Source organism: Chaetodon trifascialis, chromosome 20 (assembly GCF_039877785.1).
Source record: "Chaetodon trifascialis isolate fChaTrf1 chromosome 20, fChaTrf1.hap1, whole genome shotgun sequence".
Lineage (NCBI taxonomy): Eukaryota > Metazoa > Chordata > Actinopteri > Chaetodontiformes > Chaetodontidae > Chaetodon > Chaetodon trifascialis.
The window spans coordinates 5917457-5945450 of NC_092075.1; the positions used below are offsets into that span (position 1 = coordinate 5917457).

At 43.7% G+C, this 27994-nt stretch overlaps 3 protein-coding genes across 6 annotated transcripts; 2 read left to right on the forward strand and 1 right to left on the reverse strand.

Moving 5' to 3' along the window:
* Window positions 1-3410: 3410 nt before the first annotated feature.
* lrrc8aa (leucine rich repeat containing 8 VRAC subunit Aa) lies at window positions 3411-18171 on the forward strand. 3 transcript variants are annotated; one of them, XM_070988285.1, is made up of 4 exons: window positions 3424-3589; window positions 5841-6005; window positions 9907-12031; window positions 13268-18171. In XM_070988285.1, exons 3-4 carry the CDS (start codon window positions 9917-9919, stop codon window positions 13541-13543), a joined length of 2391 nt encoding a protein of 796 aa, XP_070844386.1. In that variant the 5' UTR covers window positions 3424-3589; window positions 5841-6005; window positions 9907-9916; the 3' UTR covers window positions 13544-18171. The 3 variants fall into 3 exon arrangements, with proteins under 3 accessions (XP_070844385.1, XP_070844386.1, XP_070844387.1); XM_070988284.1 differs by lacking the exon at window positions 5841-6005 and having other exon boundaries at window positions 3411-3589; XM_070988286.1 differs by lacking the exons at window positions 3424-3589; window positions 5841-6005 and adding an exon at window positions 3605-3739.
* A 597-nt stretch (window positions 18172-18768) lies between these two features.
* Window positions 18769-23735, forward strand: phyhd1 (phytanoyl-CoA dioxygenase domain containing 1). Of its 2 annotated transcripts, XM_070988288.1 has the most exons (11): window positions 18769-18998; window positions 19753-19911; window positions 20922-20997; window positions 21078-21125; window positions 21208-21263; window positions 21348-21410; window positions 21506-21527; window positions 21618-21746; window positions 21851-21967; window positions 22285-22411; window positions 23051-23735. In XM_070988288.1, exons 1-11 carry the CDS (start codon window positions 18876-18878, stop codon window positions 23097-23099), a joined length of 969 nt encoding a protein of 322 aa, XP_070844389.1. In that variant the 5' UTR covers window positions 18769-18875; the 3' UTR covers window positions 23100-23735. The 2 variants fall into 2 exon arrangements, with proteins under 2 accessions (XP_070844389.1, XP_070844390.1); XM_070988289.1 differs by lacking the exon at window positions 21506-21527 and having other exon boundaries at window positions 18787-18998; window positions 21596-21746.
* On the reverse strand, window positions 23414-27949 carry dolk (dolichol kinase). Its single transcript, XM_070988287.1, has 2 exons — window positions 27808-27949; window positions 23414-27189 (listed from the first exon to the last, which is right to left on the reverse strand). The coding sequence occupies exon 2, from the start codon at window positions 27047-27049 to the stop codon at window positions 25478-25480; it is 1572 nt and encodes a 523-aa protein (XP_070844388.1). The 5' UTR covers window positions 27050-27189; window positions 27808-27949; the 3' UTR covers window positions 23414-25477.
* Window positions 27950-27994: the final 45 nt, after the last annotated feature.

Here is a 27994-nt window from a genome sequence, read left to right on the forward strand (position 1 = left end):
TGCCCGTTGACAGCCGAGATAGGCTCCGGCCCCCCGCGACCCCGAAAGGGATAAGCGGCATAGAAAATGGATGGATGGCTGGATGGATGGATGGAGGTCAAAAGCACCACCAACCTCTTGCCTTCCAGGTCAGAGAACCAGCTGAGGTTATCAGCGATGATGTGGTGATTCTTACATCCTGGACATGTCACTATCACAACACCTTTGTGATAAGCCTGCTTGGATATCTTCTGCATGGACCTGGTAGAGCAAACCTGCACAAATGATAGAGCCTACATGTCAGGTATAGCACTTTAGGACTCGGACACATGTCACAACACAAAAAAAGGAAAACACACCAAAAATGTTTACTGAATGAAGCAAAGCAATGTCTCAACACTGCTAGCTGCTGCTGGTACCTTGCACGTGTAAACGAGCTGATAATGTGTTGAGTGGACCTTTCCTACAGCGTCACTTCTGATACTCGGTGAAGTTGAAAATCCTCTGCAACTACAAAGGTGAGCTTCACACCTGTCGGCAGGTAACAACGCATGAACAGTACGCCGGTCCTGTGGGGAGAGAAGCCCCGTCTTGGCTGTGGTCGTCGGTGGTCCTGGAGGACGACAAGAAACCGCCGTAGGGAGTCCGGACAGCGTTGAACGACCGTGATAAAAACACCGAAACAACCGGCGGGCAGTCAGCATCGTCCTCGAGGAATCCGGTGAACGTAAAGTAACAAAACTTTGGCGTAAAACTAACATGACGCGTGACATTTATGTATTTAAGGACGTAAACATTGCTAACGATTTCATCAGCGTGTGGTTTGTCGCGGCATGATGACATCACATCGATGGGTCATTTCAAAAAATAATCTTTATTAACAAATTGTACAAATACAACGGGATCAGCATTGGCAGGACACTACGGCGGGGTAATGGCAAATTATTTGTATAAAACTACCATAATTTCAAACAAACAAAAGAGTGTAACTAGGCAGGTACTTTTAATTTTAAGGCTTTCAGTTTATTTTACTGATTATACGTATGTAAATTAATGAAGTAAAACTCACACAGAGGCAAAGTATTTCTGCCTGCCCCTGGTCTGTGCGTGTGAATGCAGTCTTGCGAAAGAATAATGTAATAGTTCTTGGAGTTTATTTTCGCCAGTAAAGATGGTGTAGTGTTATATTCAAGGACGAAACACAACCACCAGGGGGTGACATAAAGACACCGATATTGCCTCTCAGATAACTCTGTCTGGGATGGTGCGACCCAAACCAGGACCAGCATCCTGCAGTATATTATTATTCTACTGTTATCATCACCTCACTGTTTGCCAGTTTTGTTAGAAGGAAGAGAAGTGCAGGTAGATTGTGCATTTACAAAAATGCTATTATTGCATTTGTCCCAATTGGTTAAGGCCAAGGCAGCTGCATGAGAGAACAGCTGAGCTGGATGACAAGATTAGATTTAGATTTATTCGTCCTTTTGGAAGGAAAATAGTCTTCACCTTCTGTACAGCCTCAATAATACACAAATACATCAAACTGGACAGAATACACCAAACTGGACTAATACAAAGCCACCCACTGCCAGCACATTCTCAAACTTTACATGCATAAACACAGAAACTCAGGCACATTGCAGTCTGTATGTTCTATTAAGTTCTGTTATGGCAGAGGGACAAAACTCCTGCTGAACTCAACTTTCTTTTGTGCCACTGACCTGTAACAGTAACCAGACGGGAGGAATACAAAGTGTAGGTTGAGGGGGACGATCGGCAAAAATGATAAATTTAGTGAACTGGTGGTGACTGAAGGGTGTGTTGCTTAATCCTGCTCAGAGAGGTGGCGGGAACTTGTTTAGCAGAAACTGCTGTCAGTCTGAAATTGGGAGCCTTCCCAGTGCTGGCATTGCTTCAGCGGTGAGTCCACATGCAGTTTTTGTGTATTGCTTTGTTACTGATTGTAAACTAATCGTTACAACTTGATCAAAAAAGGGACGCCAGCATAAGGCTTACATGTATCACTCATGATATATCAGGACAAAATAAAGTGGGGCTGTCTGCCTTAAAGCACATGATCCCCATGTGCTGCTGGATTAATATCACACTACACGCCATCTGATATTCTGCACAATTAATTTTTACAGGAAGCATTCATTCCTTATTCATAAGGCCTTATTTTAAGCCAGCATTTATTATTCATTAGGAACAGCCCTCTCTGAAAGTTTGATCAGAGGCCTTTAAAATGCATCAGTTCAGAAGTGTGTATGAGATTTGAAGTTAAGTCGAGCACATTTGCTTTTGGTCATGTGGAAGACAATGCTTTGAAATGTTTTGTGCGTAGTTGGGGAGTTAAAGTTGGGCTAAATTTCACTACAGAGTCTCCTCAGTTATCTCCATAATATATACAGTGATTTCAGATTATATCTAGTGGTGATAACAGACAGTTTGAGTCTCAGTTTGTTAAACATAACAACAACAACAACAACAACAACAACAACAACAACAACAACAACTGTGTTTATTTACATTCTGATTTATAATACTTAAACATTGTGAACCTTGCACATGACATTCTGTCTTTAATTATGGTCATGTCAATATAACAAATTTAATGTGTTTAATGTCAAGTAGTTGGCCACAAAGACAGTATTGTCTCTTGTGCTCAGGTTAATAATAATGTTGTCTGATCATATTGACTGTTATGAGTACTTGAGTTAATTTTTATGTTACAATATTTCTTTACAACTAATAGTTCTTACTTGCTGTTATATATATCTGTGTGTATATAGATATATAGAGATTTAATACATGGTCACACAAAGACACACTAAAATAATTGTACTTGTGTCCTTGTGAGGACCCTCATTGACATAATACATTCCTTGGTCCTTCAGCCTCACCTTAACCATCACAACTAAATGCTTACCTCAAACCTAAACCAAATTCTAACCTAACCCTTAAAACCAAGTCTTAACCGTCAAACAGCCCCTTGAAATTGTGAGGACCAGCCAAAAATGTCCTCTTTCCAAAAATGTCCTCATGCTGTTTAGAAGTACAAACACACAGATTGAAAATATAACCCACAGTGATATCTGGAATAAAGTCCTTGCCCTGGCTCTTTGACTTGAGCCACTCCATGATATCGCCAACACAGACAGGTCTAATATCACTGATACAAACAATTTATGAATATATTATTTGCCCATAATAATTAAGCAATTCTACAAAAATCTGTGCCTAAACCACTATCCCTCCTAAATTTACATCACAGAAACATAACAGGTGAGTGAGGTGAGGGTCCCTTCCAGATATCTATTTTAGATAATTTATAATAGATTTCTTATTATTATTTTGTGTGGCAGTTTATCATGTCGTGCTTTTATCTTGATAGCCGCTGAGTGTCGGTGCTTCCGCCAGTCTCGTGCAGTGGCGTCGCGAGAGCCGACGAATCCGCTCGGCTCGTGCATTCGACTGGTTTTTCCGTCCGTGGCCGTCGTGCACGGCTCCGGCCCGGTGTCCGACCAGCTGCAGCTGCTGAGAAACGTTTGAGAAATGTGTCACCCGTGTGCGGAGGTGGCGAGAGACACCATCTTTAATAAAACAGGTGGGTCTTTTCTTACGTGTGTGACGAGCTAGCAGCGCGGGTCAGAGGCATTTCACTGCCGCAGTTTCCTCACCGGGCATCGGCATGAGACATCGTCTGCCCGTCGCCACTCGGCTGACTTTTGTCGAGGAGGAGCCCGCCGAATGAAAGGTCGCTCTCCGGATTCGGTTACACGATATTTTATCAGAGTACATTATTAATCTCAGATTAGTTGCTAATGAAATATCATCGATCACATCAGTGACGCTCCGTCCACAGTTGAAGGCCAGCAGGGTAACGCTACTCCGGTATTATGATATTTCCGATAAAACACTGAGAAAAACAATGAGTTTTTATTATAAACTATGATTTATGGCTCAATCTGTAGGTCCCGAAAAACAACAGCTCTGTTGTTTTCTATGTAGCATTTCCATTGTGAATTGCTGTGTTTTTGAGTTTATTGTGAATTAATCTTCCCTCACGTTGCCTTCATTGTGACATGAATATTGCAGTAATTCTGAACATCCAGTGTCGCTTTAACATGCACATAAGAGCTTATATGGTTGGTGTGGTATGTTTATTATGTCTTTGGAAGATCTTTTATGGCATTATTGTGTCCTGTCTGATAAGGGGCAAATCTGCCCCTCCAATATTGCCTAAACAAGTCACGTTAGTCAAATTATATGATCAACATGCTTTAACAAAGTGGCTTTGAGTGGGCCTTGTCTTGAATGTGCATTGTGAACATGTGTCTGTGTGAGAGAGTGACCGCGCTAGTGACTTTATGAAAAGGAAAGTAGCTTTTTGTGAGCCAGAACCAGTTAGACCTGGTTAAGGCTGAAATCACTGCCCTGTCTGCTCCATGTTTTCATGTCGTAAGTCTGCCTTTGCCAGGGCTGGGCAGATGGGTTGAGAACAGAAGCTGTGATCTCTCTGTTTGTGAAACTGTTTGGAGGAACAGGAAGAAATCTCATGCTTTGGAAGAATCTGTGGCTGTTTGTTATCTCCTTATCAGCTGTGATCCTTATCATCCTGAACCCTTGCTACCTACAGCGCAACGTTTATAAAATACACCTAGTCAGGATTTAGCTAACACAGCAACAGGCAAATGAAAAAAAAAAAATCTGAATGATGCTGCACGTTCATCTAATACATCTTATTCGTGGGAAGTCGTGACAATCGTCCAATATGTGGCATTTTAAGATAATTGCCATTGGCTGAGGCCAGCACTCACTTGGCTGAGGCAATGGACAATCCACAGTTTTTATTTTTAAATATTTTATGTGTTCAAGTCAATAATATATTAGTGGTAAATAAATATTAAGTGAAGTTCAGCAGCTGTGTCTCATTTGTTATTATTAAATTGTTGTATTTATCAGATGCAAAAAACATGATATTGGCACTATGTATCGGCCGCCGTCCCCTCTAAATATTGACATTTTTCATGGAAAAACCCATACTAGTCGACCACTAGTGCAAATGTTATTTATGCAGAGACCCAAATCCATAACAGACTTTTTGGGATGCTTTCATTCACCAGATCTGTACAGAGGCCAGTAATGACCTCATCAAGGTACTGGCCCAAAATAGTTTCTTCGTCAACGTCATGCTACAGAATGTCAGAAACTAGTGAAAATGCCAATTATTGGTTCTTAAAACCCAATGTAAAGTCTTCAAATGACTTGTCCAGCCAGCAGTCCGAATGCAAAGATGCAATTTATGATGATATAAAAATGGTAAATCTTCATGATTGGTGATGAAGCAGTGAAATAGTTGGATTTTTATTTTTGTGTTAATCAAGTGTGTTACCTCTGTTGTGTACCCTCACTGTCACTGGGAGATGGTCTTAAACTGGTCTGACACTGGTTGAATCGCTTACATCCAGTCCAGTATGGGTTAAGCAACAACCACAACACTGGGATCTGGATTTGATGGTTCTGACAACTAAAACTGGTGAAAGAACCATCAAATGTGCCATCCCGTATTGATTACCCATCCATGCTGTATCATGGGTTGCTCTATCAGGACAGGGAAAAAGTCAGTAAAGGTGTGAGGCTCTCTGTTTGTAGGACTTTGAAGGTCCTGTGGGTGTTTTCATGCCTGTAGATGGGAAGTTATTTCAGGGAGAATATTTAGAGATATACCAAACACAAAAAGCATATATCAATCTAATGGAATGTAATAAAAGTTCATGCCAACTGTTAGCGATGGTAATGCTGGCATTCGTCCGTCTTTCCATCCATCTATTTTCTAAACCACTTATCCTCTTCAGCAAGGGGTCTGGAGCCTATCCCAGCATGGTGTGGTGGAAATTCTTGTGAACTGAAGGAAGGAGTTTACCAGGAGACTTCAGATGTCTTATGCTGAAGTATTTATTGCAGGCTTGATGCATCAAAGAGAAGTTGATGAGCAACACAATGTCCACAAGTGAACCAAGGTAGTGCCACGCCAAATCCTGAAGATGTCCCTTCTAATGGGGTGTATTAATACCCCGGATGTTTTTCCTTTCTACTCCTTGAACTATTCCCTATTACGGATATTCTTTACCTACCTTCTACATTTGTGGTACTCTATTGGATACTCAATACTGTACCTAAGTATGCCCTGACATCCAACCGTCTAACTGAGGACACTTTGACCTAATTCCTGATTAAAATGTGAACTTGAGCAATCCTCCTTGAATTGATCTGGTCTGTGTCTCTACAGTTTATCTATAAAACCTTGGCTACCTCCATAGTAAGAACGTGGAGAAGTTACCTATCTGCTAGAATGGTCTCTAAATATTATGTTAACATGTCTGTCTGCGGTGTCTTTGTTGTCCAACCTTGAGACCTTTGGACTCCTAACTGTGCAGAAGGCCTGTGATAGAAAATTCCTTCAGACACGGGTTTGGCGAGAGGTGATGTGCACCCTGGACAGGTTGCCAGTCTAACAAACACAGACTTAGGGTGGGGTAGTACTTGAGAAGAAGCAGGTGGTACAACATGTTGTCCAAACTTGTCTTAAATCACAAGTATTTATACTTGTTCCAATCAGCCACACTCAAAGCCAGACTGAAAAGCCAAGCGTTGTGGAGACGCAGTATCAACTAAATATGGGGATAACGCACAATCTCTCCTGGAAGATGTTCATAGTGTTGCACTCGGTTGGGATTAATAATGTAAGCATGAATAAAGAGAGCTAGAAATACTGTAGACGTTCAAATCATGACTCATCTCACCACACAGCTACTCAGTGTGGGAAGTAGGTGTGTGTGTCGTTGGTTTTATAAAGTTGAAAGAAATGGTCGGACACAGCCCCCCCATTCCCGACGTCAGAAAGGTGTTGGGTGGAGGGTTTTCCGATGCTATCGTCTATCCAACGAGAGGTTCTGAGGAAGCATACTGGCAGCTTAAGCTAAATGCCAGCTTAGTTTAGTGTGTTAGCATGCTAACATTTGCTAATTAGCACCAAACACGAAGCCCAACGGTAGCTGATGGGAGTGTAATTTGTTTCGCTGGTGGTTTGTCAATGTGTATTAACGTGGTGGACCCATATTGTCATCCTTAGAGCCATGACGCTAGCTTGGCTAAACTTGAGTTTTAAATCTACCTCACCTGCGTGTCATAAAGCCCAAAGGAAACCGACGTGCACATGAAGAAAAATCGCTGACTTGGCACAGGGAGGTCTCAGCTGGTTGTCAGATTCACAGCCTGGGGGTGCAGTTAGCCTGTGGTTGATTTATTTTATCATTTTTAAATTCAGTTTGTCAGCGTTGGCTGTCAATTATGAGTGATTAATCACTGTGAACGTTCAGAGGGAGATTCAGTTTAAACTGCAAAGAGACGTATCAGCTGGCATTTTTTTTCTCTATTGTTCTGTTTGACTGTAGCTGCAGTCGAGAGACATTGGTGTCCTTGAGGGAAATTATAGCTGGCTCTGTAATGTACTGGCTCTCACAGCGGCCAGGTACACCTGCAGCTCTCTCAGCCCGTGTGTCAGAGGCTCACTAACACAGGCTGCGACACAAAAGCAGCTCTGTTCAGGGAACAAACTCAGGAGAAATGGACCGGGGCGAGGCTGCAAACAGGAAGCCGAGCAGAGCAGAGTCGCCATATCATCTTGACCTTTTTTCATCTAGTTTTGATTAGAGCATCATATTCCTCTGGTCCTGTTTACGGTGGCAGGTGAGAGGGGTCAGATGGCTTCGGTTACTCACAGGAGAAGACCTTAGTTTAAATTCCGGAGGCTTGTTTTGGGAAGTGGGATTGTACGATGCACAGACAAGATAAGGTGCTCACAGGCTATTGTTTATTTTCCTGTGGGAGGATGATGTGAAACAAATCTTGGATGTTCTTTTAAACTAAAGATGTCAGTGACCGTGATTATGTCACGCTGCAAGCTTACTGGATCTGGAGTGAAGCTCTCCAAACGCTTGAAGCTTTTTGTTTAGAGATACCACACAAATCTTTGTTATTACAGTTTACTTGGTCTTATCAGTGCCGTCACGTGGGCCTTTATCAACAGTTTGAATTAGGGAACACCCCTAATTCTTCACTGTCAGCCCAAACATGTTTAATGTTCTGCTGTGGGTTTGGATGTGTGATTGATCTGTTGCCATAAGGCGGAGTGGAAATCGTATTGCGTTTAATGCCAAGGGAAATATCACATTTAGAGATGTTTTGGCAGGCGTAAAGCAGCAGGCCCACAGCGACTGTACTGCCATTCTGGTTTGAACTGGATCAAACAAGGCTTTTTTTGTGCCCACTTGACCAGCTATCCTCTTTCATCCTTTTCCTGTAAGTCAGGGGGACAGGGATCTTTTTTTTAAATCAACTCCTCCCATCTCTGTGTTGAAATAAGAAGCAGGAGTGATAATGATTTAATTTATTCCATCTAACAGCTTAGTCTATGGTCATGTTTTGAAGTGACTTGAATATGAGAAAAACTGCTTGAATTGCTGTATTTATTGCATTAATCTCATTTACTGTGTGAGGAAATAGCCTAGTCGTGATTTGACACATGCACTGAAGCATAAATGGACGCCTGGGAGACGCTCTTTGGTTTGGGGCTTTAGTCGTTACGTGGTCAGCAGCCTGATCTCGCTCGGTATCGCTTCCATCTTGCAGAGAGTCTTTTCAAGTCAAAGTTCAAGTTGTTGATCTTGACTTTACGTCTGTGCTCCCACTCGTTCGTTCTGTGTGATTTAAGAAGTGAAAACATTTGACAAAGCTCATCAGAAAAAATCCAGTGGTTCGTGTTCATGGATTTATTTTGAGGTGAAGAAACAATGACTTGTGTGAGTGTATGTGCTTTGTCAGGGTCTGTGGTTATTTTGCCTCTGGCTTGCTCTGCCAGGATGCTCAGGATATCCCTGATGCACAGTAAATATCCAGCAAATATAATGACTGTGACTCTTTGTGTGCTCCCAGTCTGGTAGCCTCCACACTTGGCCTTAAACATGCTGACTGGGCTGTACGTGTGGTAGTTGAAGTGGATTTGTATAGGATTTATTGACTTGCCTGAGCTCGAAAGGTCTGCTTGTGATTCTGTCATTTCTGTCACGGCTAAGTTAAACTAGGCTTCTGCTAACTCCACTGGATGGGATGTAAAAATACCAGAAGGGGGACTGTCTTTCTGCTTTGACATGAAGTGGTGATATTAATATGGTGTCCATCTGTACTTGGTCCAAGTTTAGAGGTAATTACACCATACTACAAACATTTGAACTTATTTTGATCCCTTTGGAAATGTAGTCTTGCAACATTGCTCTTTACTTAAAGAGGCTGGTGATGTATGAGGGTTTTGTGTGTCGATTCATCCATCATCACCCGTTGAAGCGCAACCATGTATGACGGCTTAGTCCTTAACGCCACAGCCCAGGTTCACTTCCAGCCTGGGCCCTTTGCTGCATGTCTTTCTCTCCCCCATGTCTCTCTTCAGCCGTCACTATCAACTGAATAAAGCAGAAATGCCCATAAGATACTTAAAAAAGTATCAGAAAAGAAATTTTGATAATTGATAAATAGTTTAATACAGTAAATGTTCAAGCCTGATCATTATTTGCATCTCAATGTGGGCGACTAAAATACCTGCATAAATCTTTAAATTGCTTGTTTTGTCTGGACCAGCAACCCAAAACCCAAAGATATCCAGTTTACTATCACAGAGAAAAAGAAATAGAAAAACAAATTACATTTGAAGAGCCAGAACCAGAGAAATTTTGGCATCTTTGCTTGAAAATTACTCAGTTACACTGTTGAGTAATATGCTAAGATTTTTCCTAACATATAAAGGTTTCTAAAATTCATTGACTTGACATGTCACCAACTAATTCTCCATTTTCTCTCTCTTTTCAGATAAACCATCATGATTCCCATCACAGAGCTCCGGTACTTTGCTGACACCCAGCCAGCGTACCGTATCCTGAAGCCATGGTGGGACGTTTTCACCGACTACATCTCAATCGTCATGCTGATGATTGCGGTGTTCGGTGGTACGCTGCAGGTCACGCAGGACAAGATGATCTGCCTGCCTTGCAAGTGGGTGGTCAACAAGTCGTGCGAGACCATGCCCATCCCGAATGTGAGCGCCGCCTATGCACCGGAACCCAAAGGCATTCAGTACGACCTCGACCGCCATCAATATAACTATGTTGACGCTGTTTGCTACGAGAACAAACTGCACTGGTTTGCCAAATATTTCCCGTATCTGGTGCTACTCCACACCCTTATCTTCCTGGCCTGCAGCAACTTCTGGTTCAAGTTCCCCCGCACAAGCTCTAAGCTGGAGCACTTTGTCTCCATCCTCCTCAAGTGCTTTGACTCCCCGTGGACAACAAGAGCCTTGTCTGAGACCGTGGTGGAGGAGAGCGACCCCAAGCCTCTGGGAAAGATGAACGGTTCGATGGACAAGAAGGCCTCGTTTGTGAGCGAGGACGTTGAGGCGAGCGTGCCCATGCTCCAACGAACAAAGTCCAGGATTGAGCAGGGAATCGTAGATCGCTCTGAAACCGGGGTTTTAGATAAGAAGGAAGGGGAGCAGGCCAAGGCTCTGTTTGAGAAGGTGAAGAAGTTCAGGATCCATGTAGAGGAGGGCGATATAGTGTACCGTCTTTACATACGCCAGACCATCATCAAAGTAATCAAGTTTATACTAATAATTAGCTACACAGCCTATTATGTACAGTACATCAGGTTCAGTGTAGTGTGTTCAGTGAACATTCAGAAACTAACAGGGTACAGCATGTTCTATTGTGCTCATCCATTAGCAACTCTTTTCAAGATTCTGGCCTGTTTCTACATCAGCTTGGTGGTGGTTTATGGTCTTATCTGCATGTACACTCTCTGTTGGATGCTCAGCCGCTCCCTCAAACGATACTCCTTCGAATCAATCCGTGAGGAGAGCAGCTACAGCGACATCCCCGACCTGAAGAACGACTTCGCCTTCATGCTCCACATGATAGATCAGTACGACCCTCTCTACTCCAAACGCTTTGCTGTGTTTCTGTCAGAGGTGAGCGAGAACAAGCTGAGGCAGCTGAACCTGAACAATGAGTGGACGCTGGAGAAGCTGAGGCAGCGCATCACCAAGAACTCCCAGGAGAAGCTGGAGCTGCATCTGTTCATGCTCAGCGGGATCCCAGACACAGTGTTTGATCTGATTGAGCTGGAGGTGCTCAAGCTGGAGCTCATCCCCGATGTCACTATCCCGCCAATCATCGCCCAGCTCTCCAACCTGAGGGAGATGTGGCTCTATCACACACCAGCTAAAATCGAGGCTCCAGCTCTTGCTTTCCTGAGAGAGAACCTGAAGTCTCTTCACATCAAGTTCACGGACATCAAGGAGATCCCACTGTGGATCTACAGCCTGAAGAACCTCAGTGAGCTGCACCTGACCGGGAACCTGAGCGCTGAGAACAATCGCTACATCGTCATCGATGGGCTTCGGGAGCTCAAAAGGCTCAAAGTGCTGCGTCTGAAAAGCAACCTGACCAAGCTGCCGCAGGTGGTGACGGACGTGGGCGTGCACCTCCAGAAGCTCTCCATCAATAACGAAGGCACCAAGCTGATGGTGCTCAACAGCCTGAAGAAAATGGTCAACCTGACGGAGCTTGAGCTCGTTCGCTGCGATCTTGAGCGCATTCCACACTCCATCTTTAGTTTGCACAACCTGCAGGAGATTGACCTGAAGGACAACAACCTGAAGACAATCGAGGAGATCATCAGCTTCCAGCACCTGCACCGGCTCGTGTGCCTGAAGCTGTGGTACAACCAGATCGCCTACATCCCCATTCAGATCGGAACGCTCACCAACCTGGAGAGGCTGTATCTGAACCGGAACAAGATCGAGAAAATCCCCAGCCAGCTTTTCTTCTGTCGCAAGCTGCGCTTCTTAGACCTGAGTCACAACAATCTGACCAGCATCCACGCCGATGTAGGCTTCCTCCAGAACCTGCAGTACTTTGCTGTGACCGCAAACAGGGTGAGAGGCAAAATTTCCCTCAAATTTGTCCAGACTGCGTTTTGATTTTAGTGAAAGCTTGTCTCATTTCCCATGTTCTGAAAAAAGGTGATCCGTCGCCACCCCTCTAGTTTTCTTTATCACGTGTGAAAAAGATAAGCTCAAAGGCCAGATAAAGTATTTACAAAGGTCAGCACTTATAAATGCTGAGATGCTCATAGACAGGTTGGCAGCTATGGCCTTAAAGATAACTGCACGACTGTGTCTTTGGCAGTATTATCAATAAACTCTTTACTGCCAATTGAGTTCTCTCCTTCTGTCGGCCCAGTAGGTAGAGATAATGAGGGATTTTGAAGTTCAGTCACATTTACGGTGTTAAAACACACTTTTTCACATCATGATTCTTCCACCCAGCTCACTTCGTCCGAAGGGCTTCAGTTAGGATGTTGTTTGTTTCAGTCGCAGAGGGTTAGGGCTGTGCTGAATCCTGCTGTTTTAGTCATGCCTGGGTTAGTCCTTTATTAGGCTTTGGGTGAATTTGCGATGTATGACTTTCATTTTGTTCGCCGTGCGAGAAATTAGAAAAACGGCATTCTCCTGAAAACGCAATTTTTCACTCAGATGTGTAGAGGATCATGTGTTTTCAGTAAAGGCTATTACTGCCGTTTTACTGTGTTTGCTTGTACTCTGAAATAGGTTCCAGCAGGTTTGCGTGCAGCCAAAAATAGCCCCGTTAAATGGGACCCTTCTGGTGTCTCTTGTGTTTTTAAGGCCACTCTTATCTAAATCCTCTTAACACGCTCACATATTATTAATTCAAATGGGCTGTGTAAGTGTGTCCATGTAGGTAGATTCAGATTTTGTTTTTAGACAAACCTGGTTAATGGAGCATAAGCACACAAAGGGTATAAGGGCACATGACTGGTTGTTGGTTTTAAAGGATTTGTTGACACCTGTGAAGCCATTTTTCCTGCGTATATGAAATTCCAGTCTATGAAATTTGTACGTGGTCTGACAGCAAATTTTGATTTCCCTTTAATCTTGTCTTGCTGTCTGAGTTGTGTTATGCTTTTTTAAAGTTTGGTTTTACCTGAAATAAACAGGAACTAGAGCCAAACTTTTTTTCTCGTCACTGCAGTGAGGCAGATGTGAGCAAAGGGCTCAAGGCATATGGATTAAAAACTGAAGAGCTCAGCTGTTCTGATCTCTGCTAACTTACACCCCTCATTATTCTTCCTCTTATCCTCTCCACTGCAGATCGAGACTTTGCCCCCAGAGCTGTTCAAGTGCAAGAAGCTGCGAACGCTGAATCTGGGCAACAACTGCCTGCAGACGCTGCCGTCACGCTTCGGAGAACTCACCGGTTTGACCCAGCTGGAGCTGAGAGGGAACCGTCTTGAGTGTCTCCCAGTGGAGCTCAGCGAGTGTCGGCTGCTGAAGAGGAGCGGTTTGGTGGTGGAGGAGGACCTGTTCAACACGCTGCCTTCAGAGGTCAAAGAGCAGCTTTGGAGGGCCGATAAGGAGCAAGCTTGAGCCAAACCTCAGCGGAGAGCTGCAGAGCAGAGAAGGATGATTGGAGGAATAAATGAGCCGTGGTTTTGTTTATGAAGGCAGGCCAACGTTGAGGAGTTTGCAGCAGCGTTGGCCACGCAGCCTCAGAGAGGTCGTGTCTTGTTTGGTTGGTGCTTGTGGCTTCTCTGGCAGGACCTGCGAAAGCACAGATGTGGTGCAAATTTCAAGACCACCAAGAATGTCTTTTGGAAATCACTATTTTCATGGTCGCCAAGGAAGGATTTTATGGACAAGCTGAGTGATGAAAGGTTCTGCAGTAATGTGGATTTTCTGTAATATCATCCTGAATATAAAGCTGCAGGGATGCAAGCAGGTGATGTTGAATATGCATGCCGCAGTAGGACCTTGCTAAAGCAAACCTGTTTATTACAGAGAACCAAAAAAAAAAAAAAACAGGAAAAACTTTGCACGAGTCAGCCTTGCAGTGAGCTAAATGTGCTCACGATCACTTCTTTGCTGATCATGTGAAACCTGCACAAATTCAACATGCTCAAAGCAGCGTTTGCCTGGCCGTCCTTTGGCCTTGAGACTCAAAATTTTACTCCAGACATTTTTTGCAGTTCCGTTTGTGGTTGCGGTTGCGGTGCGGCTCAGAATACTGGCAGATGTTAGTAAATAAATTACTGTGCCACTGACAGCCAATTTGTTGAGGCATGAAGGTTTGGTCCCGCTGTTTTCTCCAGGCACTGTGTACGCTCAACACGCTTGGAGGCATCTTTTTATGTGAACAAAAAGACTCTGTGATGAAGATCAACAGATCATCCCACAGCTGATCTCACAGCATAGGCCTTAACTCGGAGGACTGACGAAACGGCATCAAAGAGAAGCTTTCAAATATTCAGCGGAAACAAATGGGAACAAACTCTACAGTACAGTGTCTAAATACCCCACAGTTGTTGGTTTGCTTGGCTGTCGGGGAGCTGTGGTGGAGGAATGCGACATTCTTTATTTCACTGAACATCATGTCTTATTTAGATACGTGAAACAGGATTTACCTTATTTTGCATGACTGAACATCGTGCACATTACTGGTTTGTCTTATTAAGGCGCAACCCTGATTCCAGAGAAGTTAGGACGCTGTGTAAAACATGAATGAAGTGTGATGATTTGATAATGCTTTTTGACCTGCACTCCACTGACAACAAGACAAAGACAAGGTAAACAGGCTGATTGGTAACAGGTGATAGTATCATGATCGGGTATGAAAGCGGCATCCTGGAAAGGCTCAGTCATTCACAAGTGAGGATGGAGCGAGGTTCACCACTTTGTGAACACGTGATTGGATGAAGGATGTTACTGCATGAGCTCAGGAACACTTTGTGAAACTGTTGTCAGTAAACACAGTTTGTTTGTAAATGGCTGAATTCTGTTTGTATTATATTTTACGCAGCGTCCCAGCTGTTTTTGGAATCAGGGTTGTACGTGAGATTGACTGTGACCGGCCTGTTGAAAGGTCAATAATTATTATATTGACGTCATTTGATACTTTCTAACGCTACCACACAGTGGTGTCATGGTGGCGCATGTGAAACTGTATTGTGATTGGTTCAACATTCAAGTAATGCTTGACTGAATGCCACACAGCCACTGATTCGTTGCTTGTTTAATGATTTATTTTAAGCTTCTTAGGGAACGTATACCCTTAGTCAAAGATCTTAAGTGACCTTTGTTCAATTGAAGGCTAAAATACGTTGCTTCACTGACTAGATTGTACTCCCTGTGTTTGCTGTCCCTGTGTTAAAGCTGCAGGGTCACAGACATTCGCTCCCCCTCACAGCTGATTTCTTTGTCCTTACTGAATCAAAACATATGCAAGCTTGCACAGTGCTAATCATGCAGCAGTTAGATGACCAATAAATCAAGAATCAAGGTACTTTTTTATGCTCAGTATGACTGAATCATGAAGTGATTGGCACCTCCAAATGGATGAACTCTGCAGACGTGACACAGGAGAGTCTTAACCGGCTGCCAGGTACAGCCAGTCACCAGAAGCAAAGCGTTCGCATTGGTGACTCGAGCGCGCAGCTGTTTGTGTGCTCGCCCTTCTATTTGTCATGCGCAGTTTACTCCAGGGAAAAACCGGACATTTGTCAGCACTTTGTTTATCCGAAACGAGGACAAACAGGAAATTACAGAGTGAAGGAAGCTGCTTTTGACCGACCTACACAAGGGAAACATTCATTTGCAGAGAGTATGCCGAATATGTGATTTCCACATCCATGGTCCAAATTAGAGCAACGTGCTTTGTCTGCTTGAAACACTTTTCTTGTTAAGACCTTGGATTTAATAGCATCATTTGGAGTAACCCTGCTATGTTTACTCCAGCCAGGCATCTCGTTGCTAATATGGCCTTATCTTTTACAAGCTGTATGCCCTGTTAATGATCACAAACATCATGTTCACGACTTGTTTTTTTCGTGTGTTTTAAGTTGAAATGTTTAGCGTCTTTTGTTTATACATATCAGTCATATGGTATGTGGTCTTATTGTTACCAGCTGTTACTTTTTGATTTCAGCTTTTTAAGAGATTTAAAGGGAAGTTTCACTGTAATAATACAATTGCACCTTTGTTCACTGTGGATTTTGTTTTACTGGGGCCTTGGAGAAGCCAAATGCCCTTCTAGGGGTCATTAGTAAAGTGCTCCTGCTCTGAAAGAAGAGCCTCAGACATGAATGTGTTGACTCACAACCAGTTTTAAAGTTGGAAGCGAAGGTGACAGCAAAAAGGAAAAGACGAGGACGGCGCTAATCGATCTCAGCTTATGTAACATTTGTAAACAAAGATTGTTCTAAGTGGAGTGTGTTTGCTCCGGTTTGATTTTTGTGGTGCCGACTACGAGAAAAAACACGTTTTTCACTGCATTCTGCAGTGACCTGTTGGATGTCAAACACTGAATGCAAATAGGCGAGTAAATGAAGTGCGAGCACATTAAAATGCCAAAATGTATGTCCTGTAGTGCAGCAGCAGGCTGTCGATGAAGGGACGAATCATAGGATGACTTCACTCCAAAGTAAATCTGATATGGTAGCACGGCTCATGGCGGTGGTGCAGTGCAGCTGCCAGTGCTGCTGACACTAAAAATCTCCCTCCTGCAGTGCACCACACAGTGTCAAATTAGGACGCTCAAACAAAGCCTGTCAGTTATTGTGTCAAGTGCGGTTTGGCTTCAACCTGGTGGTCATTGGTTGGATTCATCCAGTGGTTCTCAAACTTTTTTTCTGGCACGCAGAGGCCAAACTAGCCCCACCCCCGTTATCAATTTATCAACAATAACTTGGGACGCAAGTGAGTTCTCGTGTGTTTTACTCTTGAAGATGAAGAGTGCCATAGAAACCTCTCAGGGCGTCACTGGGAACGCACTCACACCTTGGATTTGCTAATCTTCCCTCTGGCCTCTCTCCATTTCTGCTTTATCACGGTCAGTCTATGTCAGCAGCGTGACACATCTGCAGTCAGCCAAATATTTTGGCCAGGAATCACTTTTTTTTCTGACCTCCAGAGCCCTGACTGCGCCCTTGAAAGTCACTTCCCGTTGAGTCACGAGATGAGCACATTTAACCTGCCGCCTCACTCCCTTTCCTGCATGCCAGCGTCAGCAAGCGGCTGAGGTGAGGTCAGTCAGCTGTTTGCGGAACATAGGGTGAAGTTTTCATGACTAATAAAATTCCCCTTGCGTACGTGAAAACTCTCATGCTAGCACTTTAATTAGCGTCACGCCAGAATTGTCACCTAAATAACCTCAGTCTATACATTAAAAAGCTTTTTCTGTGCAAATGCAAAAATGATTTTCTGTTGAATTTGTGCGTTTTCTCTCCTGAACAACTACAAACTATCAAAAACCTTCTTATGTTTTTACTTTATGTATGCCTTAATCAGTGTGCTTTGTGTGAGGGCAGCACAGGGGCCTTTACAGCAGACTGAGTTTACTTTCTCTGGACACAGCTCCTGCCCCCCCCCCCCCCAATACTGAACAGAAACAACTCTTAACAATCTATCAAACTGTAAACGGAGGTGAGCTCCCCCTCCAGTGTGGGCATTGAGTCTAACGATTCATTGTAATATTTCTGAAGTGTGTACATTTTCACGTACCATTTCAACTTGCATTATTGGAAGAAAAGAAACTGCCATGATTGCATCGACATCGAATATCTACCTATGTATAAAACTTTTCTTTAAATACATGATTGTATTTACTGTGTAAGATTACTTCATCTCTGTATTCTGATGCCTGTAGATCAGGGATATCTGACAACTGCTGGTTTTTGCTTCTTTTCGGGGGTTCACATCCATTACTTCTTGCAGCATGAGTTGGTTGATGCTGAACTTGTGTGCATTATAGCCATACGGAAAGCCAGCCCCCCCGACTACAATCATCGTCGAACATGAACTGTAAGCTGGATGGACGGACTTGTTTCAGTTAGCGCCGTCTGTATCACACATCACAAGGCCTTTATTAGTGAATTGTTGCCAAGTGGACTGAACATTGACTTTTTAAGCGGGACGTCTGTAACAATGGACAACTGATCTTTGATTTCCTAATGTTCAGACCCTACTTTTGTACCATTCTGACACATGATAATAAACACTTAACACTAAATCCTGTGGCAAAGACTGTTAATTCCTCATCTGGTGCGTGATGGGTCTTCTTTCAGGGGAAAGTCCTGAACGCTTTGCTGAGAAATGTGTTTTAACTGATGGTTAAATGATGGACCTTTTCCTCTGCACATGTTCTGACTTCAGGTGTAGTTCATAAGGGTTTATAGCTACAGAGTAAATGGTGGTGTCTGGTGGTCTTATACTTGAAGGGTCAGCATGACAAAATTACTTTTTATTCCTTTTTTTACTCTGGTAATATTCCCTAATTATCCCTAACCAGCACTAAGTATAGTGTCAAAAGTAAAAGTACTCATAATGCAGAAAAATGCACCCTGTGTACCATTATGTGTTATTGTATTATCATTACTGATTTCTAAATAGCATTTTACTGCTGTAGTATTTATTATTATTATTATTTGTTTTGTTTTTCTATTTTTGTCTTTAAAATCTTTTAGTAACTAAAACTGAATTAATGAAGAGGAGTCTGAAAAATCTGAAACCAAAGTGGCCAGAAGATGGTGCTGTGGCTCATTTTTTTCCCCCCACGTTAAAGCAACGACATGAGCGACATCTAGCGGTCATCCTGGGCTACTACAGCACCGACACCTGGGTCTGCGTGCTGCAACGAAAGAGTTAAGTTCCAAAATCCTATTACAGAGACAACGAAGTCACACTTTAATTGATAAAGACAGGTCACATGGTCGGAAATCAGCGCCTGCGGGCTCGAGGCGACTCGGATGACACACATCGTATGTCGCACGAGCTGCACTTCTCCGAGCAAACAACTATGGATTTTATGTCAGATCAGGACGTGCAGAAGGTGAGCCTTACGTTTATGGTAAAATAACAGCAAAGAGCTAACACCCTGCACTTGGTGCTAGAGTAAAACCTTAATTGTTGTAAATTCAAATATGTCTTCAGCTGTTTCGAGATTTATTTTCGTGTGTGTGTCACATTAATGCAGGATTTGCCTCCATGTAGTTTAAAGCACATTTCAGGCTCATTATGTAACACCCTGCTGCCACAAGTGGGCTGTCAAAGGGAGTCTGCACGAACAAATGCCCGTTTATTCTCCCCGCGTATGAAAAGCACCAGACCTGCCTTCAAGAGTGACTGTGCCCTGTTTGTTCATTCCTTTCAGTTTATTATTATTATTATTATTATTATTATTATTATTATTATTATTATTATTATAGAATGTGACATCTTGATTTACGTCATTTCATATCAGATAATGATACAAATCATTATGTAACAAATTCTGTTTGTGTCAGACTTTTCATACTGTTAGTGCACATTTGACCTCAGATTGGACTTAAATACAAGGAAAAAAGATTCTTCCACTACATGAATTGCCTGTGAAAGTGGAACCAATCATGAAAAATCAGCTTGTCTCAGCCCTTAATTGATGGTGTATGATTTACAGTAAGTTAATTATTGCTCATTGATAGTGTGTAAATGCTTCAAAGATTTGCACTTTGTGTGAAAAAGTGGAAATACATGAGAGAAAACTCCCGAGGCCTCGTCTCGACTCCTCTGTGATCTCCTCAGCACTCTCTCCTGCCTCTCCATAGTACCTGGAGGATGGATATGTGGTTCTGGACGGGCTGCTGACCTCCCAGGAGTGCGATGAGCTGAGGCAAAGGATGGCTGAGATCGTGGACCAGATGGACGTCCCGCAGCACTGCCGCACCACCTTCTCCACCTACCATGATGAGCAGCTGAAAACACAGGTGACCTAATGCACAGTGCACTGTGTGATGAGTCTGAACAGTGTCACTGACTCAGTTTTCTCCCACAAAATTTCTTCCACATGCTTCCATCATGTCGCGCTTAAAGATGCAGGTAAGGTTCACACTGCATGAACTGCAGGAAGCCATCGTGCTCACACAGTCTGTAGGACCTACAGGACCTACAGTGTAGGTCCATTACCCCTCTGCTGATTCAGTGTTTGCCTCCACCCTGAGTGCCCCTCCTCTCAGGCTAATAGCAAACTCCTATGTCAACAGTCCGGTCAGTGTCAGTGGGTGTACATTAAGGTTCAAAAGTTTGGAATCGCCTGTTATATCGATGTGTTTCTTCCCTCCTTCAACAATGGCTTTTCAGCATATATTAAAACAGCATTAGTCAAGACACCAAGTGTAGTATTTACGTTGAGATAATTATAATTAAGTGGTTAAAACTTTAGTCAATATTCCCACAGGGTTGTAAAACAAGAGTGAATACCATAAATGACCATAAATCATTGTTGAACCACAATGGTGCAACTGGAAACCAGTTTTTCTGTGGGCTCTCTGCAGGCTGCTCAGTGATTGGATTGAAGAGGTTTTAATCAGTGATTTCTCAGTTGGCTGATTGTCTGTGACTAAACTCCAATGGTGAAGGTTAAATCTGCGCAGATTTTGATGCTAGGCTTTTATTTTCTTTCACCAGAGACTTGTGATTTCTTAAAGTCTTATTTAACTGTTGCTCAGGTTTATTTGTCTCATTCTGACCTTTTAAGTGTCAGCGTGGTTCAACTATTGGACATCACTTGATCTCCATGTACAACAGTTTACTTTCTTTTGCTAACCTTTCATGCATGTAACTAATTTTCTACCACCTAAAAGCATGAAAGAGCAAAATATGGAGTAGTTCTTTATTGAATCAAGGTTTTTTAGCAGGCGACTCCAAACTTAGGAACACCAGTAATGCAGCATTTCCTGTTGGCTCAGCTGACTGATGTTGATCTTTTGACCTGCAGGGAAATGCTGACTATTTCATCACCAGTGGAGATAAGATCCGCTTTTTCTTTGAGAAAGGAGTTTTTGACGACAAAGGTAAAGAAATGCTCTGTAGCCTGTTTGTTTATATGATGAAAAAGCCAAATTGGACGAGTGAAGCATTTCTTGTCCTGCAGGAGAATTCATCATACCGAAGCAGCGGTCACTAAATAAAGTCGGGCATGGTAAGATTTTTAATCACATTTTTTGTCGTGCACAAAGGGCTTTCCAAAAGGCCACAACTAATCCCAGTTTTCCCTCTTTTAGCCCTGCATGCCTATGAACCATTATACAAAAAGGTTACACATTCACCCAGAGTTCAGGTGAGTGAGCTGTCGAGCGATATCAGAGAATGATGTACTGAGTCACAGAATAACCAGCACTCACGTTAAGGCTCGTTCTCTCAGGGCATAGCGAAGAAGCTGGGCCTCGTACATCCTGTGATACTGCAAAGCATGTTCATTTTTAAGGTAAAGCATCACAGTCTGTCTGTGAGACGCCTTGTAGTGTCAGATGATGCCATATGCGTAGCTCAGGATATCATTTTTCTTTCTCTCTCCTCCAGCAACCAGGGATCGGTGGGGAAGGTAAAAAAGACAAAATTGTTTTAAACACTCATGCAATAAACATTGTGTCTGTGAAATAGTCCTTATAGCAGCTTTTTGTGTGTTTATCAGTGACGGCGCATCAAGACGCCACGTTTCTGTACACGGAGCCCCTGGGCAGAGTAATGGGACTGTGGATCGCTCTGGAAGATGCCACTGTTAACAATGGCTGCCTCTGGTTTATCCCGGGGTCACACAACAGTGAGTTCTCAGTATAACTAACTGCGCACTGTTGCTGTATGATTTAGTAGGTCAGGTTTTTTTTTATGTATTCGTGTTATTTTATATTCCACACATTTTCCCAGGCGGTGTTTCTCGGCGTATGGTGCGCACCCCGCCGGGCACCTTCCCCCTGACAGACTTCATCGGTCAAGAGCAGGCCCACGATGATGAGAAGTTTGTCCTTGCACCTGTCAAAAAAGGTAATTCACGTCTCCTGTAAAAATTAAAAATTTCAATTTTTACAGTTTTGAGATAAAACATGATGATGAGTGATCTTGAGAGGGGCTGCCTGGCTGATTTTGCTACCTTTGGACAGAGCCAGGCTAGCTGTTCCCCCGTTTCCAGTCTAAGCTAAGCTAAGCTAAGCTAAGCTAAGCTAAGCTAACCAGCTGCTGACATTTTATATACTGAACGATTAATTGTTACCAAGAACTGCCTTAGTGCTGTGTAGCACCAAAGCAGTGAGAGTTGGTCAGTTGCACATTTTGAGTACATCCATCGACCGCTGTGTGTTCAGGTGGTGTAGTCCTGATCCACGGGGAGGTGGTGCATCGCAGCGCTGAAAACACCTCCGAAGACTCTCGCCACGTTTACACCTTCCACATCATGGAGTCCCAGGACACCCGCTGGAGCCCTGACAACTGGTGAGAGTTTATTAGAGCTGGGTGGTGTTGTGGTGTTTCTCGTATTTCTTTTTTAAAATAAAAAGTAAAATAAAATACATCCTTGCTAAATTCAGCACACTCATGGGTTTTACAGCCCATTGTGCACTGGAATGACCAGTAGCTAAATCCTGCTAATGTTAGCTAATATTAGCAAACATTCATGAGGAAATGAGGGAAAATTCAGTGTCATTGTCCTGTAGTTGCCACGTTTAGCCACAGGGGCTGCTGTTCAGCAAAAGTAGAGCGAGACTGCAGGACTTTTGCAGCTATCGTAGCTTCAGCAAAACTACATAACACTTGCTGAACAGCGGCCACTGAGGACGTAAGTCACAACTGTCAGAGCTAAAACTAACAGTAACCGTAGCAAGTAGATAACAGCCATCAAACTGTAGCAGCATTGTCTGTCATAGAGTAAAAAGGTTAGCTAATGTTAGCTAACATTAGCCCCATAAGCTCCTGGTCACCCCTGACCAAGCACAGCTGCAGCAGCCTTTGTTAAATTGATCAAGGGTGTGTTTTATTGCTTATCTGTTTAACTTTTCTTTTGAAAGATTGTGTTATGTCCTCTTTTTAAAATGACTCAAATAGTCCCACTTTCCACCCCTTTGGTCCTTCAAGGTTGCAACCCACTGAAGAGCTCCCTTTCCCACCCCTCTACACCAAATGAAAGATGCGTTTTGGCTTTTGTTGCTGCAGTTTGCGGACAGATACACAATCCTTTCTTTCCTGACGAAGGACCAACATGTATGGACTGTTTTGACCAAATCTCACGGCTTGTTTTGTATCCTATATTACACCATCTGAGCTACGTCTAGACCGGTACGTAGCCTGATGCAAACTTATTTCAGCCAAGTCGGTACTGGATTAATGGAGATAAATTGACATTTTGGATGAATGTCTTAAGAGAGAATTTTTAATAGACTGGAATATTGATTTGAGGAAACATTTTTAAACTTTCTGATGAACTTTACACACACAAGTGATATTTAGATACCTTTATTGAGCAACTCCTCTTTGACATCGTCACCAACCAACAAAATTATTGTTCAAGGTCATTTTTTCAAATCTGTGTCAAAACCAGATGACAGATTCCTATTTTTACAGACCACAGTAAGATTTCTATTTTCAAGTATGTTCATTTTAAGACAGAACCTACATGAAAAACAATCAGAATTTATGTATGAATGATTATTTACCACAACATCCAGACCTCCTGTGTTAACGTTCACGCTGTACAAGTCCAACTCCAAAGAAGTGGGGACGCTGCGTAAAAAGTAAATAAAACAGTATGTTTAATGTTAAATTCTTTAATGTTTGACCTCATCGGCTTCTTTGATTTTTGTAAATATCTGCTTATTCTGAATTTGATGCAGCAACGTTTCAAACAATTTGGGACAGGAGCAGCTAAAGACTGGGAAAGATGTGGAACGCTCCAAAAACACCCGTTTGGATCATTCCACAGGTAAACAGGCTGATTGGTAACAGGTGAGAGGATCATGATTGGGTGTGAAAGGGGCATCCTGGAAAGGCTCAGTCCTTCACAAGCGAGGATGGAGCGAGGTTCACCACTTGGTGAACACGTGATTGGATAAAGGATGTTACTACATGAGCTCAGGAACACTTTGCATTCTGTTTTTATTCATGTTTCACTCAGAGTCCCGACTGTTTTTTAACTGGGAGTCAGTCACACAAGTCCTGTTCTCAATCGTCAGGTGAAGATTAAACGAATGGACTAAAATATGAGGCATATCAATGTTCTCTTTCTTCTCTGATGCACTCAACATGCAGTACTACATTTTTCAATGTCAGGATGATGGCAAAAACAACATACTATTAGGATCATGCTAGTAAACTGTTACAACATAAAAAACACCAAAGAATTTTTTACAGATGAACATAAAACCAAAGGTTGTTAATTAATTCATGCTGAAAACAGGTTTCAGGTCAGAAAGTGTAGCATCCTCATCCAAGAACAATGAGGTCAAACCTGATGATGGTTGAGGACATTTCTATAAAGCAGATATTCAAAAAATATGGACAAACTATTGGCAAAAAAAGTTGCTCAAAATAAAGGGCCTATGTTCATCATTTTGGCCCAAAGCTTATCTACAGACTCCAAAACTTTGCAGGGTTTGTAGGCTCAGTATCACAAGGAAATGTGTACATTAAGTTTACTTTTAAGGGGTCCCATCAAACCTCAAAAATATTAAGTCAATTTACCAAAAAAAAATTAAGTGTAGGATACCTGTGTACATGTTACAGTACTGAATTTCACATTAGTGTCATGCAGGAGCATAGTGAGTTTTTGCCATACTGAAGTATAAATCAGCCCTTTTGAAGAGTTGAGAGGGGCTGCCATGCTTTTGTAGGTAATGAGTGATAGAAAATATACTTCTTAAGGCAAATATTTTCAGCAGTAAGTACTTCATATTGCCATCGGGGAGGCAAAATAATCTAATAACAAAAACGCTGATTAAGAAAAAGACATATCAATAAGCTAACTTTAAATAATGTTCTTCAAAGGCAATACAAAGGCATGTATCCGTTTGGGACAGGACGGGATCAAAATGTGCCATTTAGCAGCGTCAGTAATGTCCACAACACTGTAAGTGTTTTAAGGACATTTTTCCACTTTGCTAGTCTCCTGTTGCATAACTCAGGAGTTGTTGGTGTCAGCGGTCGAGTACCTCGTGGTCAGCGGGGGAAACCGTACACCGCCGCTGTCATTACAGACAAAGAATATTTCATAACTCTTTTGCAAGTGATCGTCTCATTCCTGAAAGTAACTGATACTGAAATGACTCGTGATCAACGTCATGCTAACATCATGTCTGCTGCCATAACAATTACCCAGCTTGATTACGCTGTAAGCTTTGAACTATTCCTTTCTTGTGCTAGTGAAGACGACTCCCACTACAGGGACTTTTATTACTACTACTGTCATATTTTTTACACTTTCTCCCCCAGATTCACTGTAGTTTCTTTACCCCAGAAAGAGCTAAGGACGGCGGGAGGGATCTGTTTTTGTTTGTGCCATCTGTCCAGTCAAAGCAACAGCAGGATGAAGAGGTAGAGTGGGAGGAAGAGGTTGTCTATTTGGGAGGTGTAGGCTTCCAGCATGGCCACCAGAGTGACGGAGCCAACAATCCATGAGTAGGTGGAGTTCAGATTGATGCTCCCATCAAAGATGAGAAACATGGCCACGGCGATGATCTGTGCGAACACAGATGTTGCCGTCCCCTCCATGGTTTTCTTCGTGCCGGGCCAGCGGATCTCCCCCATGGTGCTGCCGAACACGGACGCCACAGTGTCTCCAACCCCCACGGCCAGCACACCTGCATATGGCACCAAGCCGCCTGCACCAGGGAGTATCCCCTTGGGGGCGCAGGGCCCGGGGAAGAGCCATATGGGCAGAGACATCCCCAGCAGCAGGTAGATGTGGGTCAGGATAAGTGGCCCGGAGTCCCGCTCATCCAGGAACAAGGTGAGCACCTGCCGGAGCAGCTGACCCAGCGGCCTGATCCGGAAGTAACGCACGTACTCCAGGAACAAGAAAACCGCCAAGCAACCCACAGACGCCACGTGGAGCAGCTGCCTGTCGTATATCAGCCCTGGAACGTATGTGGCCACCACAATCAGATGGAAGTACTTCCTGACAACAGTGGAGGCCTGGTGCTTCTTAGACCCTGAGTGGCGCTGGTAGTTCTGGTGTAACACAACACAAGTGGCCACAATAGCCAGAAACACCCAGTACCCCAGCAGACAGAGTCTCCTGTCATTTAACGTGACAAAGTCCAGCAGCCACATGATGGGGTGCCGGCCAATGAACAGGGAGAGCCACGGCATGAGGATCCCCAGGGCCAGAACGGCTGTCATCATGTGAAAGAAAAGCGATGACACCCAGGTCTCCGACTCCATGAAGCAGAAGAGCAGGGTGAAGAAAACACCCAGCAACAGTGAGCCCACCACTACGACTGGCAGGAAATAGTTTACTGGATCACCTTTGACCTCTGCCAGGTTCAGGGAGCGCTTGATGAGCTGGTTGACGATGAAACTGATTCCGCCAACGATGAGGAGCGCCTCTCCGGGTGTGAAGCAGCGTGGCAGCAGGTAAAGCACAATCAGGCTGAGATAAACGAAGATCAACAGCACCTCTAAGACCTCGATGACCTCGGACACCGTCAGCGTCTGTTTGGTCGTGTAGAGAATCGCACTGCCAGCCATGCCTGCGATCACGCACGTGTTGGTGGGTACGGGTCTCGTGATGCCCAGCGCAATCAGGGAGAGAAACAGCGCCAGCATCATGCCTGTGATGGTGATCACCATGGAGAAGCGCTCAAAGTAGACATTCCCTGAGGCGGAGCACTTTTCTCTCAGCGCCAGGCCCAGCAAAGGCATCACCATGGAGGCCGGGACGATGCCGCTGTTCGATGCAGGACGGAACTGGAACACGGCGCCCCCCGTCCTGAGGAGGCGGTCCCATTTGTGCTGTACGTAGAAGGCCTGGATGAAGAGGGCTATGCTGCACCAGGAGTGCTGGTTCCACACCGCCATGTGGACACAAAGCACCACAGCCAAAACGACAGAGGACTCCACAAACACTGGATTGATCTGCATGACTGCAGGGTGGAGGCTCGCGGGGAGGGAGGAGGGTTGATCTGAACAGATGGTCTGCAACAATGAAGGCCTTCTTCTGTCACTTCCTCTCTCTGGCACACTTCATCATTTGACAGGCATTTTCCACTTGCTAAGAATGTCTAAGACAAAAAAAAATGAAAAATGAAGTCACTGAGGAAGATCAACAGAAAATAGATTAATCAAAAATATTTATAAGCATTGCTGAATCCAACAGTTGAGAAAGTGGATGCACTGAGACCATGAGCCATGTTAGCTAATGTTAACGGTGAACCTTGCTCGTACTTTTTATCTGCTGAACATTGACCCAGTGAATGTGAAATCCACACAGCTCGCCAAGCACGTGAACGCGACCCCAGGAGAAATGAAAGCTCTTTCTACATCAGCTGGAGCCTTTTGTTTCTGTGGGGGGGGTGGCCGTTGCACTGACTTTCTAATGGGCTGAATCAGCTGGGGAAGCTTTTAACACATGGCCATCGCATCTGACGGATATGGTGAAAAGATTAAAAAAAAAACTCCAGCTATTTGTTACGTCCGTGCTAATAAAGTCGAGCGGAGGCAGCTTAACCTCACTGAACTGAGAAACGCGTCCCTCTACAAGCCAAGGATGCAGCAACCTCGGACAGCATCAAGCTAACAGCAAAATACAGCTGACTAGCGAGTTAGCATAACGGCACAGAGCACAAAACTGCTGGCGGAATGGAAACGAAATCCAGGCTGACTGAGACAAGCGTACGTACCACATCAGCGCAGTGTTATCTGGACGAAGGCGCGTTGAGATACGAACAGGTGCCGTTCTTTTTGACAGGTTTCTTTCCTTTGTCAGCTGTCCCTTCTCTCACACACAGCAGGAGGGGGCCATATTTGACAGCCGGGTCACGTGGTACAACCGTAAAAAAATATCCCTTAAAGGCGTGGTCTTCTTCT

Bases quoted from the DNA above. Each gene is read 5' to 3' on its own strand.
- lrrc8aa (XM_070988284.1), top strand. From the start codon at position 9,917: ATGATTCCCATCACAGAGCTCCGGTACTTTGCTGACACCCAGCCAGCG. The intron at 12,032-13,267 runs GTGAGAGGCAAA...TCTCCACTGCAG, and splicing joins TTGCTGTGACCGCAAACAGG to ATCGAGACTTTGCCCCCAGA.
- phyhd1 (XM_070988288.1), top strand. From the start codon at position 18,876: ATGGTCGGAAATCAGCGCCTGCGGGCTCGAGGCGACTCGGATGACACA. The intron at 19,912-20,921 runs GTGACCTAATGC...TTTGACCTGCAG, and splicing joins ATGAGCAGCTGAAAACACAG to GGAAATGCTGACTATTTCAT. The intron at 21,528-21,617 runs GTAAAAAAGACA...TGTGTTTATCAG, and splicing joins ACCAGGGATCGGTGGGGAAG to TGACGGCGCATCAAGACGCC.
- dolk (XM_070988287.1), bottom strand. From the start codon at position 27,049: ATGCAGATCAATCCAGTGTTTGTGGAGTCCTCTGTCGTTTTGGCTGTG.